Genomic DNA, 16,613 nt, shown 5'->3' with positions numbered 1-16,613 from the left:
ATCAACCAAATTACACTTAGGAAGTGTTCTAGTATTTACACTCCTATGTATAGAGTTTTCACCAACAACACCCTTTTGTCTCTGCAATTCCAGAAACATATCAACATACAATATAACTTAGTAAATATTATATCAGGAAACAATTTGTATATAGTATACTAACCTGATCATAAAGTTTTTCAATAATTTGCTCTAAGTCCTGAATTTTTTTCTTCATTTGAACCTGATTTGCTTCCATTGCAGCCATAGAGCTGCTGTTGACTTGGAAACAAGAAAGTTTGGTCAAGCTCATGCCTCTGTCCATTGCCTGCAGTCTTCCCGGATTATCAGGTCCCAAAATTTGACTAAGTATATCCTCCTTTGGATTTGTTGTAGCTGAATCCTGAGTACCTTCAATACCTATCTCGGCTGCCTTTCTCTGCATAATAAACATAACATACAATCTTTTCAGCCGCATCGACATTTACAATCTTTTCTCAATCTGACCTGTTGACTTCAAGCGCTTAGCCACATGGGTAGTAATCCTCTTCCAAACGCTTGAAGTCAACAGGTCAGATTGAGAAAAGATTGTAAATGTCTGTTGACTTCAAACGTTAGTACAATCTTTTCAGCCGCATCAACATTTACAGGAGTACCATCCTTCTTAGTACGTGACTCGATCCACACTTTTGCTCTTGTCACCTGGGATGGGTCTGAGCTTATATGGATTAAATCTTCTCTCAATCTGACCATTCCTTTACGGCCACAACAATGAGGAATCTGCTTCTTTCTTTTCGTCTTAGCTGAATCACTTATTACCTTAATGCTTTACTAGTCTTCTCTTTGACAAACTTACGCCATTCTAGAACAGTTATATTAGGTGGTCGCAGATCCATTCTATCTTTAATGTTATCAGCTCGTCTGACCGCTGTAACAAGGCGTGATTTTGCGGATCTCCATAGATCTCTCATCTGAGCAAATGCAGCAGTTTTCTTCCAAGGTTGGTCAAGATCAAACCTTGCCTGCATTCAAATGAATAATTACTATACACAAAGCAATTATAATTAAAAGAAGCAACATGGTTCAGTAATTAAAAGAATACCTCAATAGATTTCCATAAAACAGTTTTGATATCTTCACTTACTTTCTTCCAATCCGGGATTGTGAAAGGAACATGTTCCCGTACTATTGTACCTAAATATGATGCAAAAGGTATTGATCCTGGACCACAAGGTTCTCCCATGATAGTATACTCAACGTGAATCTTTTCATTTGGATCCTTGGCGATGTTTTTCATCTTCGTTGGTCCTCGCTTCCTTTTACGCTTTGGTTCATCAACATTTTTAGCAACATTCGGAGCATCATCATGCTCAGCAACATCATCTTCTATAGCAGCATCATCTTGTATAGCAGATGCATCATCTTGTATAGCTGCTTCATCATTAAGTTCATCTGCCGGCTGATTTTGAGAAGTGTCATCATCTTGTAAATCATTATCCACTTCATTATCCAAATTCTGAGTTTCAATCTGCTTCTCTACCAATTCCTGAGTTTCCAACTGCTTCTCAGTTAACTCGTCAATCTTCTTTTTTTTTTGTGTACGCCTTTTTCGCTGATAATTGACCATCTTAGTTCACCTGAAACAACAAAAAACACTTGTTAACTAAAAAAGATATAAACTTATGTAGAAAACAATCACATTCACATAAAATACACATTTTAAACAATCATAAATACAAAAAAACAGTCACATATAGTATAATTTCACACATAAATCCCTTCACAGTCAGCTCGGGCATTCCTAGCTTCATCAACCAGGTCATCTTCATCCATGTCTACTAACACATGCAATGGTCCAATGTCTGCACTTCAGATTCATCATCCTCTGCACTGTATCTTCTTTTAGAACCTCTCATAGCTACATACTAACTCGATGAATCATCTACCCTTGAATAAAAAACTTGATGTGCTTGAGATGCTAGTATGTATGGGTCTCTTGCAAAGGAAGCTTGACTTTGGTTAAGGTTGACAAGTGTGAATCCTTCTTCTTCCTTTACTCCATTACCTATATTTGCCCATTGGCACTTGAATATAGGAATGTAGAAGACATTGTAATCAAGCAGTATAATATCCACCACTCTGCCGTATTAAGACACAACATCAACTATTGGGGAATTGTCTTTTGCACTAGCTATACACATTGTTGTGGCCTCATGCAACACACCACAGTTTTGAGTTTGCCTATCAACTGAGACTGTATGAAACCGATTGCCATTGACTATGTAACCCGTGTAAGACCTTGCGCTTAGACGAGGACCCTATGCTAACCACTTAAGTGTATCTTCATGTTTAGAAGTCATAGGTATCTGTTTATAAAAATTGTCAAGTATCATTTACTATATTGTAAAATAATAGATGATCAACAAAAAAACCAAAAAATAGTCAACATACCTGTTCTTTTAACCAAGAGGCAAATTTCTGAGAATGTGTACTCCACAAAAATGTCGAATCACGTCTACATCTTTCACTAGAATCTTGTAGATGTTGTAGATGCATGCTAAAATTGAAAAAAAAAAAACAATGTTAACATTGAGTAAATGTAAATACAACAATATTATAAAAGAGAATGTAGAAGAACTTACTCTACATAAGGATCAATCAGAGCCATATTATGAATGACAACAAGATGTGCTATGTTCTTCTCATTCTCAGTAAGAGTACATGAAGTAGGTGCTGATATAGGACGACCCTCCAATATAGAGCAATTCTCATAATCAACATTTCTTTCCATTTTCTTATCAGCATTTGTTGTCTTTTTCAAGAAATCACTGTAGAACCGCATGCACTCCTCAGCGAGATATGACTCAGCAATACAACCCTCTGGTCTTGCCATGTTTCTTATAAAGTCCTTCAGAACTTTCATGTACCTGCAGATAAAAACCTGTAACATGTAAGCGTAAAGTATATTGTAAATGACATAACTTTATAAGTCATTAGATTGTACCTTTCAAATGGGTACATCCAACAAAAATGAACTGGTCCACATAATCGAGCTTCTCTGCCTAAGTGGACTGTTAAATGCACCATTATGTCAAAGAAACTTGGAGGAAAGAACCTCTCAAACATGCAGATAGTTTCCACAACTTCATGCTCCATTACAGAAATTGCCTCTCTGTCAATAACACGCTGACACAGTTTGTTGAAGAAAGCGCATAAGCGTCCAATAGCTATCCTAACACCTTTAGGTAACAAACCTGTAAATAAATAACATTGAAAATTAAAAAATTAACAGCTAATTATACAAGAGTTCTATCTAAAAGATTTCAGCCTACCTCTGATTGCAACCGGAAGAAGTTGTTGCATCAACACATGATAATCATGTGATTTAAGACCCTTAACCGTACAATCTTCTATCTTAACACATCTGGAAATATTTGAGCAGTAGCCATCTGGTCCTCTGAAGTCAGATAATCGCTTACAAAATACTTTCTTCTCTGTTTTGGACAGAGACCAAGGACCTGGAGGAAGGTAGGTTCTTTTTCGACGTGCTTGGGGATGTAAATCCTTTCGAATACCAAGCAGTTGCATATCTTTCCGAGCATTAACACCATCCTTTGATTTCACAGAATGCAGCATTGTAGAGACAAGGCTAGCAGCAACATTTCTCTCCACGTGCATCACGTCTAAGTTATGCCTAACCGGCATTTCCTAGATAACATAAAAACAAATAATAAAGAGAATGTTAAATACATTTATTTTCAAAAATATAGCAAATCTGAATATATAGTAGAATAACAAACCTAATATATAAATCATACCTTCCAATAATCTAACTTGAAGAAGATTGACCGCTTTTTCCATCTGGATAGCTCCTCTTCATCTACTTGTTCTTCCTCTTCTTCTGATTCACTGGATTCATCATCAGTATCAGAGGCTGATCCATCACGATCTTGCATCTTCCTCTTTCTTCCATTTACTTTTACATTCCCAAAATCATTCTTGTATTTTTTGAGTATTTAATAAATGTTGTGACCAGTCAGAATCCTACCTTTTCTTCCATGCTCAGCTTTACCATCAAACCATGATTTTTTACGTCTATAAACATGGGTGGGTGACAGAGACTTCCGGTGAGACATATACACGTGCTTTCTACAATTACTCAACCAAAAACTATCTGTGTGCTTCCCGCAAACAGGACAACCCATTATGCCTTTAACTTTGCAGCCTGCTAGATTTCCATGTGCCGGAAAATCCTGTATGGTCCACATAAGCATTGCTCTTAAGGTGAATGTAGTGCGACTGAATGCATCATACGTTACCTCTCCCTTCTCCCACAGATGGGTTAGATCCTCTATAAGAGGTTTGAAATACACATCTATATTGTTTCCAGGTTGAGTTGGTCCAGGAATCAGCAATGTCAACATGATGTTCTCCTCTTTCATACACTTGTCAGGTGGCATGTTGTAATTGACTAGCAAAACAGGCCATGCACTATAGTTAACATTTTTCATGTTGAAAGGATTAAACCCATCTGTGGAGAGTCCAAGCCTAATGTTCCTTTCTTCTGCAGCAAATGACAGATACTTTTCATTCATTTGATCCCACGTCACAGAATCTACCGGATGACGCATTTTTCCATTTGTGCTCTTATTACTGAAATGCCACCGTAAGTCTTTCGTCGTGTCCTCTGACCTGAACATCCTCTTGAGACGTGGAATTATCGGAAAGTACCTAAGTACTTTCTGTGGAATACCTTTCTTCACCTCACCAGTTCGCTTGTTAATCTTCCATCGCGAAGAACTGCATTTAGGAAAACTGTCGAGCTCCTCGTACTGATTTCTAAATAGACAACAATCATTTACACAAGCGTGTATCTTCTCATAACCCATATCAAAAGATTTGAAGAATTTCTTCACCTCATACAAGGATGTGTGCAAACATTATCCTTGGGTAGCATCTATTTTAAAGTCTCAAGTAGACTATCAAAACTTCTGTTAGACCAACCACTCTGAGTCTTTCACCTAAAGAGTGAAACAATCGCAGATAGTTTGCTGTAGTTTGTGCAACCTGGATACAGTGGTGTTTCTGCATCAGCTAGCTTGGCTAAGAACTCATCTTCTACCTTATCATCCCCATCAGTAGCATCAATTAAATCACCCTGACTAACCAGCTCTTCATCCATAAACTCAGCAGCTTTGAACAAACCTAAGATCTCTTCGTTCCACTGGCTTTTGTTATTTCTACACTCAGTCCCTGATTTCACTTCTCCATGATGAAACCAGTCCTCCCTCGACTTGTAACTCCAATCCATTCCCCTTGTTACAAGATGATCAACAACATCAGCGGCTGAGTGGCGATATACGTTGCGACAGTCAATACACGGGCAAATAATCATTGCATTGTCTCCTAAACCTGCAGCCACAGACCTCACAAAATCCCAAGCACCTTTCTCATAACCAGGATCGGTTCTGCAATGAAGTAAAATAAAAGCAAAAAACCAAAAGAAAAAAACGAATTACAAACTTTAAAAAATCTTTAACATATCAATTAAACCAATAAACTCAACTATACAAAACGTTTTCACATACCTGTTAAGATGAACCCATGTCTTTTTCATAACCATTTTATGCCCTTACCCATAAAGAAAACAAAACAAACACATAAGAATAACACAACCACCAAACAAATACCAAACAAACATCAAACAAACATATTCACACACTCAGCAGCAGTTTATTAAAACGAAATATCAAACAACCAATTCATTCAACTCGTAAACAAATGCATCAAATATCAGTTTCATTGTGAGAACTACCCTCTGTGTTCTGATGCAAACATGCAGATGATCCGACTGATGAGATGTGATTACCTGACAAAAATTAAATCGGTCGAAATTTAAATTAGAGTACATATAATGGTCAAAATTTAAATCAGAGTACATAGCAAAGAACTGAAATACATTAATTGAATGCTTTATACCTTTCAGGTGGATGAGATCAGCTGGGTTCGAAACTACTGAGATCGGCTGAGCTATTGAGACAGAGACAGAGGCGGAGAGAGACTGAGGCAGAGAGAAACTGAGACAGAGAGCAACGGAGACACAGAGAGCGACAGAGATAGAGAGCGATGGAGATAAAGCGATGGATATCGGAAAGAGAGACAGAGATAACAGAGATAGCTACACAGAGACTGTGGGAGATTTTGGTGCTGAAAATCGAGATCTTGCCAATGAGAATCGAGATTTCATGGAATGGGTATTGAAATTTCAGGATAGGAATCAAAAACTTTGAGATATAGATAAGAGATCTGAGAAAAATTTAGAGAATCTGAAAAGCTTTTTGTTTTCTGGGTTTTTTTTGTTTTTTTTGGCTAATTTTTGGTCATAGCTAGAATCGAGACATTTTTTTGTTTGGGGGAAAAAACCCAATTATTTTGCCTCCAAAATACACCTTCCCAACTATAATACTGATTTTTATGTTCCCGCTTAATAAAAATATATACTAACGTTAATATAATGCTACGAAATACTTGGCATCCGATTTTGGTAGTTTTAGTAGCAGTTCGTAAATTTGTGGTACAAAGGTCTGCTACCGAAGCTCATATTTCTTGTAGTGGATCTTTACGTTTGCTTTTTGTATCATATTTGAAAGAAAATCGGCCAATTACCCTTGCTTATATTTAAGCTCATACATAGAATGGTGTGTAAATAAAATCATGCATGTACTACAGAGGATATTTCCATGTTGCTGAGCAAAAAGATTCTTCTCGGATAATTTTTCCATTTTTCTACAGAGGATGGAAAAGACCCTCGACTTGTCTGCCGACAAGGCCATATGTTTGTGTATGATAAACAGCGTTATCACATGAGAACAGAGAGTCGATAATATATTGGCCCCTTTGCAAAATATAATTTATGTGGTCTCAATCTTCTGTGTACTGTATACAAATATATACTATTTCTTTTTCCAACAAAAAGATGGATAATGTTTTACAATTTGGAGTATCAAGTATTTTTGTTAAAATGTTGTGGATCATGTATTATACTGAGAACCAGGATTGATCACCATGGATTTAGGCGCTGCTGAATACGACACACACTTGACACCCGCTAAACGAGTCTTTTATCATACGAGTCAAAGTAAAGACAATGATCACTCGCGCAGCGTGAGTAATCCACATGTTTTTTTACATGCATATGAGTTTAATTAGGTGTTTTTCATTAACTGCAATTTCAACTTTCTAAACGCGGAGTTTCCAAAATACAGCATCGAACCGTTCTCTCAATATATAACATAGTGCACAGTTTTCCAACTGAGCTAAAATTTATTATGATACGTGTATGAATTGAAAATCTTTAAGAGTTAGTGTAGCGTTATAATTTATTTGACAATCGTTGACTAAGGTGATTAGTGGCTAGATAGAATTGTTATTAATGTTTATTTATATTTTCATTGCATTTGAAAGAAGTTGATGATTGATTGATTAGTAAAAGAATTATTGTCACGAAAATGAATTAATCTTGTTTAGTGTCTATTGCCGAAGGATCATTGTTTGTTAGAAGTTGTGTGAAGTTATCCATAATCCATCTCTTTATCACACCTAATCAATTGGATTTGCCTTTTAATATTGCTTGGAACTTGTTGTTATCACTTTGTTTAGACTTAAATCTTGTTAGTATCTTGCCATTTGTTTTCATTTGTCTTTTGGTTTGTTATGTTAGATTGTTAATGTTATTTATAAACTATAATTTGATCAGCGGATTTCCAAAATCTAATATTTTAAATACAGATGTTTAAAAAATCAAATTATAGTATTTACTATTTATAACTTTTTAACTTTTTGATCTATTAAACATTTATGATATGTTTAAAAAGTTTCAAGTTAAACTATTTTCAAATGTTCTAAACTAAAATATTTTTCAAAAATTTATCCCCTCTTTAAGCTTTTTAAAATTATAGCATATGATATATAACTAAATATAACCATAAATAACATCAGAATACATACTGACTGCTCCGACATAGTGAAGATGGTGTCTTCACCTTCAGAGTGGCCAGCGTTCGCGACTTATTTGGAAGACATTCAGGAAGATAAAGAAGAATTCACATTCTTCTCGTTGATCTTCATTCCTCGCACGCAGAATGGTAAAACAGATAATCTGGCACGACGAGTTCGTTCCGAACCGCATCTTATTACCTATATAAATGATGTTCCGTCTCATTGGCTTTAAGCCAATTTTGTATGCTGTTGACAAAAAAATACATATCTAATACAACATATCAAAATTTTGTTTTAAACTTTGTTTTGAAATATAAAATATACAAAATTCGTATAAAATAAAATTCAAAGAAATTAATATAGTTTAACAGAAATTTCAAAAAACTTACCTTGGTAAAATAATATAATCCACCTAAACGATTCGCAGGCTAGAAATCGGACTTTTTACAGTCTCTTTTATCTTCTTTCGCTTTGTTGAATCGTTTGCCAATAACGAGTAGATGTTTTTGGGAAAATACTTGATATGGGTGATGTTACTGCTGGGGCAGATATGGGGATCCAATAGCTGCATTAAGAAAGAAAGGAATGCTCTGTTCGAGCTCAAGAAATACATAATCTCACTTTCTGAAGACGGGGAATCCAACGATCATCTCACTACTTGGGCTAATGACACAAAGAGCGATTGCTGCATGTGGAAAGGCCTTAAGTGTGATGCTACTAGCGGGCGGGTTATCCAGCTTTCCATCAGCCTACTGTACCTCAAACTCAAAGAGAGTGCTCTCCTAAACCTTTCTTTGCTGCATCCCTTTGAAGAAGTTCGAAGTCTAGACTGTCTGCATTCAGTAGCTTGTTTGATGATGTGGAAGGTATATATACCACGGTCTGTCCCAGGGTTTATTTTTCTTTTAACCTCTTTTGGTCTCTATTTGAATACATTTTCCCCTGCATTGACAAGTTAGGCTGCTGATTAACCAAAAAAAAAAGTTTTGAATTCTGGATGAGCTTTACCATATTTCTTTGGTATCATTTATTGAAAGTTGATACCGTTTAAAATAAACGTACTTAGATTTTCACCTTCATCAAAAAGTTACAGATTGCTGATATTGAAGTCTATGCCATGCACCACGAAATTACATCCAATCACTCATGCATTGCTTCCTTCCAAAATCCATACATTGCAACCAGGGCCGTGCCTATGGGTTAGGAAAAAGACATTTGGCTCAGGCCCCCAAAGTATATAGTTTTTTTGTGTTTTTTTTAACTCTCAATTATGGAAAATATGGTGTATCATTATGGTTTTGGGAGTCTTTATTTTCTAAACAACCCATGTATGATTCCTTTGAATATATTTATTTATAAAAATATACAAAAATGAAAACAAAACCTTAAATTGTGAAAGATTAAGAGAAGTTGGTGAAATAGTTTATTGAAATAGAAAAAAAAACGATTATGTTTAAGGCTTTTTACATTTTTTCTTTTGTTTCTGAAAAATTTCTATAGCTTTGAATTTTTAATATTTATTTTATTATAATTTTGAATTTAAATATTTATTTATTTTCATAAAATATATTAAAATAACTTCTAATGTTAAACTCGCTTGAAGCCCCGATAAACCTGGGCACGGCACTGATTGCAACTCTAATAATCTTCACTTGCATGTACAACAGACGAAGATTATATTGAATTGATTAGAGTGAGCTATGTTATTTTCATATATATTGTTAACAAGATTCTCGTTTGCAGGTTATAGAAGCCTCAGGAAATTAAGAAACCTCAAGACTCTAAATCTCTCTTCAAATTATTTCAACAACAGCATCTTTCCTTTCCTTAGTGCCGCTACATCACTCACAACTCTGTCTCTTAGGTACAATGACATGGATGGCTCTTTTCCTGTTAAAGGTATATCTCTAAATGCTTATTGAATCTAAATATCTAACTAATGGTAAATAGCTGCAGGCCCATTCTTGATGATGTATCTTTTGCTATATTGATGCAATTTAAAATTATTGTTATAACCTTTTTGTGTCATAAAATCAATTTGCGTCATTCTTATATTTGTTGGAATCCTTTTTTCAGAACTTAGAGATTTGATGAACTTGGAAGTGCTAAACCTAAGTGGAAACAGATTTAACGGCTCCATACCAATACAAGGTAAGTTGTTCATAAAATTAATTCTTGTCTTTATTTTCGGAAGTGGGAATACGGCTGCGAACATTTTTGGATTGGTTTATCAGTTTATGTATCACCCATGAGAGCATCATGCTAGTATCTAAAGCTTTGTGTGATTTTGTCTTGTGGCAGAGTTCAGTTACATGAGGAAGCTGAAAGCTTTGAGTCTAAGTGGCAATGAAGTTTCTGGATCAATTGAATTGCAAGGCAAGTTTTCTCAAATAACTCAAAGTTTGGATAAAGTTGTGGTGATTCACGTTTTATTAAGTGACTAATTAAACTTTTGCATTTCATTACCTTAGGAGTGTGCAAATTGAAACATATAGAAGAGCTCGATCTCAGTAGCAACAAGCTTGTCGGTCAGTTTCCATTATGCATAACTAGCTTGACTGGACTTCGAGTCCTTGATCTCTCGTCGAACAATTTGATTGCATCTTCTCACTTGGTTCGTTAACCAACCTCTCAAAGCTTAAGGTCTTAAAACTTGGCTCAACTTTCACTTCACTAAAGTTCGTTGAGTGTGACAGTTTTTGGAAGTCAAAATTTCAGTTGAGTGTTATTTCACTGGGAAGTTGCAATTTGGAGAAGGTACCTCATTTTCTCCAATACCAGAATGATTTGCGTCATGTTGATCTCTCTAACTATAAAATTGCTGGAAAGTTTCCTTCTTGGTTGTTGGAGAACAATACAAAACTTCAGATTTTGCTTCTACAGAATAATTCTTTTAGGAGCTTTCAGCTACCGCAATCTGATCATAATCTCCTTTTCCTCGATGTGTCACTTAATGAATTTGATCACCTCTTTCCTGAGAATATTGGGTGGATACTTCCTCAATTACAATATATGAATCTATAAAAAATGGTTTTCAAGGAAATCTGCCATTTCTTTGGGTAACTTGAAAGGTATTGAATTTCTGAATATATCTCACAACAATTTCCAAGGAGAGTTACCCAGAAGTTTCTTAGAGGGTTGTTATTCATTGCAATTCTTAAAGATGTCACATAACAAACTAAGCGGAGAGGTTTTCTTAGAATCAGCTAACTTTACTGGTATTTTTGTGCTGTCTATGGATAATAATCAGTTTACAGGAAAGATTGGACAAGGTTGGCAAAGCTCGAAATTATTGCTTATGCTTGACATGTCAAACAACAATCTCTCTGGTGTTATTCCAAGCTGGATTGGTGAAATAATTTATCAGGGGCTATTCCAGATACGTTGTTAGGGAATGTCCACATACTTGATATGAGAAATAATAGACTGTCTGGGAATATTCCCGAGTTCATCAACCCCCAAAACATCAGTATTTTTCTTCTTCGGGGTAATCATTTAACAAGTCGTATTCCCCACCAGTTGTGTGGCCTACGTTATATCCAACTTCTGGATCTTGCTAACAACAGACTGAAAGGATCCATACCCTCATTTCTCGGCTATACATCATTTGGTTTCATGAAAGAAGATATCTTCGACATTAATTATGGTGTCGGCCTTTTTTCCCCATCAGGATCCGATATAGATTTCAAATCTCTGATTGTGGAAGATCAGTTTATGAAGCTATACGAAATCGTCAACCAGACTGTCAACCAGCTGAAAATCGAATTTGCAACAAAACACAGATATGATACCTACTTGGGTAGAAATCTCACACTATTGTTTGGAATGGATCTATCAGAAAATGAATTCAGCGGTTGAGATCCCAGTAGAGTTTGGACGTCTTCTTGACTAAAATCTCTCAATCTTTCTAACAACAAATTATCAGATGTGATACCAAAAAGCTTTTCAGGCCTGAAGAACGTGGAAAGCCTTGATCTTTCTTTCAATAGATTACAAGGTCGGATCCCACCACAACTTACAGATCTTAGCAGCCTTGTTGTCTTCAATGTCTCATTCAACAACTTATCAGGAGTCATTCCAGAGGGAAGACAGTTTAACACCTTTGATACGCAAAGCTACTTGGGTAATCCTTTTCTTTGTGGGCAAGCAAACAAAATAAGTTGCAATGGTAATATTTTTCAAGAACCAGACAATGGAGTCGAAGCTGATGAATCCACCACAATCGACATGGAATCTTTCTACTGGAGTTTTGCTGCAGCTTATGTGACAATACTTCTTGGGTTACTCGCATCACTCTCATTTGATTCTCCTTGGAGCAGAGTTTGGTTCTACAACGTTGATGTTTTCGTCCACAAGGTTAGGAAACTGTTGTGATAAACAAAACACTGCAGGTGCCTATGATGTGCTTGTTTCCATCTCCCATCTGTTGTTATTCTTCTCAAACCTCCTGCTTTGTTTCAGAAAACAGAACATAACTTATATGTTTTGGTTCCTCTGTACTGTCTTTTGTCTTCGTATAATAAAAGTAATGCGTCAAATATGTCTTGGAGCTGCTTTGGTTGTTTGGTTCAATACATAATCTACAGTTAACACATGAAACAATTCCATAGTACCAGTCATCCACCAGATCATTGAATGAGAGAAGTCCCCCACGTTCAGCACCAGTTCCCATTGTACATTTCAGATTTTTCTCCCTCAAGGATTTCGATTCAAGACCTAAATTCAGATTCAATAGAATGTGATGTTGCTCTCAAGATCAAGGAAAAAAAAATCTAGCTGGTGGAGAACAAATTTAAAGAAAAAGCTCGAAGCTAATGCAATAAAAGGAATCGATTGATCAAGAAATACAAGTTTGAAGCAATATACCCACCCATATAGAGTAATGTAGAACAATGAGAAACCCAGGAATAATAAAAAGAAAAAAAACATACTTGCAGTTGCATGTAACCCCTCAAAAATTAATTGATTGTCTAGTCCATGGGCTCTTTTGTCATTTTCAAAAATTAACTAATATCTAGTGACCAAAGAAAATATTATTTACAAAGTAGCCCCTCAGCCAAAATACACACACATAAAAAAAAAACCAAACTCCCCGGCAGGAAAAGGCTATCATCATCTACCCCGCGGTTTCCTTTCCTTCCGCTACTTCGTAAAAAGTCGATGGTCCCAACCTCGATGAAGGGCGGCGACGAGATCACAAGCTTCAACATTATTTTTAGCGTTTGGCGATTGGATATCTAGTGATTGCGCTTAAGACTATTAACGATGTGAAACGACGTGTTTCGTTTTTGGCGGTAACGGCACTTCTTCCCGTGACGTGGTTGATTAAAGAGACAGCCACATCAGCGACTCTTCAGTTACCGTTTGAGTGTTCTTTGGATTTCTTTGGCAAAAAGTTTATTAAAAGGTTAGACATTTTTGCATTAGAATCGCATTTTGTTTTTTTAGGGAAAATTAATTATTTAGCTGAATGTTAATTTTGTTGTTGTTGTTGTTGTTGTTGTGTATATATAACTAGGACTACTATAAGTGAAAGAATTATGGTAGAAGCTTGAAAATTTCTTTAGGGCTAAGTACAAGACACTACAAGAAAACATCAAAATAGCGACTGCATTATTAGTCGCTATTTAGTCGCTAAATAGTGTTTTACGACCAAATAGCGACTAAAAGCTGTAGTCGTAAATCCGTAATCGTTAAATTAATAGTCATAAAATTAGTCGTTAAATAGCGACTACGTTATGACTAATGTTCGGAGTCGTAAAGCGTAGTCGTAACATAGTCACTAAATTTAACGACTACACTATGACTAAATTTACGATTACGAACATTAATCGTAACATAGTCACCAAATTTAGTGACTAATTAACGACTATAGTCATATTTATGTATTTATACAATATCATATTTATACAGTATTTATACAAATTATATACAGTTTTATTTGTTTATTAATTATTTTTAAATATATTGAAATTATGCATAACATTTTAAAACATTATTTTAAACACTATATTTATTATTATAAACCATGATTACAATAAAACTGTATTACAAAATAAAATTAAAAATAATAACTAAGAATAAGAATAATTCATCCTCCTTAAAAAAACATAATTAGAAAAAAAAAAAATAGATGAACAGCTACATAATAAATGGTCTGTAGCACACTTTGAATTGCCTTGTATTCCATCGGTGAAGCCTAAGTAGTTCCCAGTAATGTTCCAAGAGCAACTCAATTCTTCAGGTACCTTTAGAACAAACAAAAAAAGAAAGTATCATGGTAACACATTTCCAAGTATCAATATAATAGAATTCCAAAATCGAGATTAGAAATAGGAAACCATCGGGACTAACATGTCTTCTAGCTTAAAAAACGTGAGTGTGAGTAAGAAGATCGACAATGGTGAATCTAGTTAACGAGTGCAGTCAAAACTGGTGTCTAGATATCCGTATTACCAAATGACTCTTGACAAATCTAACAAAAAGCCTCACAAAAATGATAACAGAGGCTGCTCACGAAATGACGCTTGACAGATTTAATACAAGACTCACAGCAATAAGTAGCAAAGTGGATATATTGTACCTTACTAGCAAAAGATACAATAGGATAAGAAAATGTCTTAACAAATGAAACTTTACCTTACCCTCTGAAATAAAGTTGTACATCATGAGCTCTGCCTAAGAGTGTTATTGGCTGTGGCTCTCTCTCTAAACCAAACATCATCTTCTACCTAAGAACAATAGGACATGATCAGAAAATTTCATTTATAGAGATTGAAATCACCAAAAACAAAATAAAACATTATCTCAGTCTAGGAAACATGAAAATTTTAATCTAATTCAAAATCAAAATAAAACAAAAACTGTAGACACAAAACTAGTATGGCTTGCTTCTCAAATTGAAATCTAATATATTCAAAATCAAAATAAAACACAAACTAAAGACACAACTTGTAAGACAAAGTTTAATTTATCCCTTTGAAATTCGGTTGGAAAGAGACGAAACTCTCATATTCAAAAACCAAACCCAGCAACTTTGACTAACATGGACTGCAGAAAAAGCGTTAAGTAACTCTTCAACTTTAACTTTGACTAAAATTTATGCTCGATCTGAAATAATCTGATATACAAGACTAATAATCGAAAATAAACATAAGGCTTTTACCTATCTTCTTCCAGGCAAGTGCTTCTTCAAGCTTCTTGACATGTTCTTCAACTTCTCCAAATCCAGTTAACACATATCAGATTTTATCAAATAAACACACCAAAACTGAGGTGACTGTGAACGAAGTCGATTTTTAAGATCCGGGAACCTCCGTGAAAACCCTAATTGTGTCCATTAAACAAAGACGAAATACAAAAATTACAGAAAAAGCTTGGATTTATCGAGATTGAAACATAAAATCAGGGTTTCAAATTACAAGGAAAGCTTGGGATTTGAGAGCAGAGACGAGAAATGAAATGAGGACGAGTTAATAAAAATCTTCGACAGATTCATTTTGTGGGTCTCAGACTGAAACAGATCTGAAAGGTTTGGGCCTAATTGTTTTTTCGAGAAGTCATAGAGAAAAGGGGGAGATGATTAGAGAAAGAAGACTTACCCGGCAGATTCAAATCGACGGGACGTGTAAGACGATGATTGGAGGCTTGGCCGGACAGAGTCATCGCGATTCGAAGTAGAGAAATGAGAAATGAGAGTGAAAGTTTACCCGAAAGAGTTTAGAGAGTGAAAGTTTTTTTTTTTCTAAGTGCTTTGTCGAGGAACGGAGGCACAAATCTAGCGTGAGGGTTTCTTTTTTTTTTTTGCTTTCCTTTTGTCAGCTCAATTTAGATTATATATCAAAGCCCAAAGTGATACAAGCTTCTTGCTGTACTTGAGCATGAACAGATTTAACGGTTCCATACCTGAACGAGGTAGCTCCTTATAAACTTGGAACTTCTTCTATTTTGTGTTCGTTCTTAATGGTACAAAAAAAAAAGGAAACAAATCCAGATTCTTTCTTTCTTCTCAACTTATTTAAGTCACATCAGCAATTCAGTTACTGTTTTTTGGATTGGTCATTAAGTTTTCTAATTTAAAGTTAATTATATTAGTTGAATTAATTTAAGACAAGCCGATAGTGGGTGGCAATAATAAAGCTGATCACACGTTTTTAGCATATGATTCAAATTAATTTAATTAACATAAATTTCAAAGAACTTACCTTGGTAAAAAGAATATAATCAACCTAAACGATTCGCAGGCTAGAAATCGGACTTTTTTTTGCAATCTCTTTTATCTTATTTTGCTTTGTTGAATTTGAAACGTTTGCTAATAGATGACCCGACTTAACACGAAGGCATTTTTGATTTTGACTAATACAATCCTAGTTCCAATCAAAGAAAGCCATATCAGCGATTCTGTAGGCTTTTTCATCAAGTCTATAGTTGTTTACATGTAACAAATAAAGCCAGCTGGTCAAAGAAAAAAATGATCTTCGCTCATGACACTTCCAATAAAATCATAATTCCAACGTGCCTTTTCTGTTTACCTTCACTTTTTGGCTTACAGCTAAGAGATTCTACATGTAATAAAGCCTGGTCTAAGTACATTGATCAGCCTCACTACACGACTAGGACTTAGACTTTGCAAATAT

The 16,613-nt window shown here is 35.2% G+C and overlaps 2 protein-coding genes and 1 long non-coding RNA gene across 4 annotated transcripts; 1 reads left to right on the top strand and 2 right to left on the bottom strand.

Moving 5' to 3' along the window:
- On the bottom strand, positions 2,298–4,868 carry LOC109125484. Its single transcript, XM_019227124.1, has 7 exons — positions 4,028–4,868; positions 3,798–3,955; positions 3,312–3,687; positions 2,984–3,233; positions 2,622–2,906; positions 2,431–2,536; positions 2,298–2,345 (listed from the first exon to the last, which is right to left on the bottom strand). Exons 1-7 carry the CDS (start codon positions 4,866–4,868, stop codon positions 2,298–2,300), a joined length of 2,064 nt encoding a protein of 687 aa, XP_019082669.1.
- Positions 6,120–12,351, top strand: LOC104704871 (LRR receptor-like serine/threonine-protein kinase ERL2). The gene is made up of 9 exons (XM_010420889.1): positions 6,120–6,233; positions 8,526–8,731; positions 8,791–8,843; positions 9,721–9,876; positions 10,054–10,128; positions 10,279–10,353; positions 10,449–10,591; positions 10,674–10,734; positions 11,903–12,351. The coding sequence occupies exons 1-9, from the start codon at positions 6,120–6,122 to the stop codon at positions 12,349–12,351; spliced, it is 1,332 nt and encodes a 443-aa protein (XP_010419191.1).
- Positions 14,039–15,968, bottom strand: LOC104702129. 2 transcript variants are annotated; one of them, XR_753933.2, is made up of 3 exons: positions 15,143–15,968; positions 14,617–14,708; positions 14,039–14,225 (listed from the first exon to the last, which is right to left on the bottom strand). It is a non-coding gene; the product is annotated as an uncharacterized LOC104702129 (long non-coding RNA). The 2 variants fall into 2 exon arrangements; XR_753934.2 differs by having other exon boundaries at positions 14,622–14,708.

Source organism: Camelina sativa, chromosome 7 (assembly GCF_000633955.1).
Source record: "Camelina sativa cultivar DH55 chromosome 7, Cs, whole genome shotgun sequence".
In the NCBI taxonomy this organism is placed as follows: Eukaryota; Viridiplantae; Streptophyta; class Magnoliopsida; order Brassicales; family Brassicaceae; genus Camelina; species Camelina sativa.
Note: the sequence above shows the minus strand (reverse complement) of the source record. Positions and strands in the feature narration are given on the sequence as shown.

What these genes read in the sequence shown, in the direction of transcription:
- LOC109125484 (XM_019227124.1), bottom strand. Translation starts at nt 4,868, where the DNA reads ATGGGTTATGAGAAGATACACGCTTGTGTAAATGATTGTTGTCTATTT. An exon ending in TCTTCCGGTTGCAATCAGAG is followed by an intron (nt 3,234 to 3,311) that starts GTAGGCTGAAAT and finishes ATTTATTTACAG; the next exon opens with GTTTGTTACCTAAAGGTGTT. An exon ending in TGGATGTACCCATTTGAAAG is followed by an intron (nt 2,907 to 2,983) that starts GTACAATCTAAT and finishes TTTTATCTGCAG; the next exon opens with GTACATGAAAGTTCTGAAGG.
- LOC104704871 (XM_010420889.1), top strand. Translation starts at nt 6,120, where the DNA reads ATGGATATCGGAAAGAGAGACAGAGATAACAGAGATAGCTACACAGAG. An exon ending in ATCGAGATTTCATGGAATGG is followed by an intron (nt 6,234 to 8,525) that starts GTATTGAAATTT and finishes CTGCTGGGGCAG; the next exon opens with ATATGGGGATCCAATAGCTG. An exon ending in GAAGTTGCAATTTGGAGAAG is followed by an intron (nt 10,735 to 11,902) that starts GTACCTCATTTT and finishes ACAAATTATCAG; the next exon opens with ATGTGATACCAAAAAGCTTT.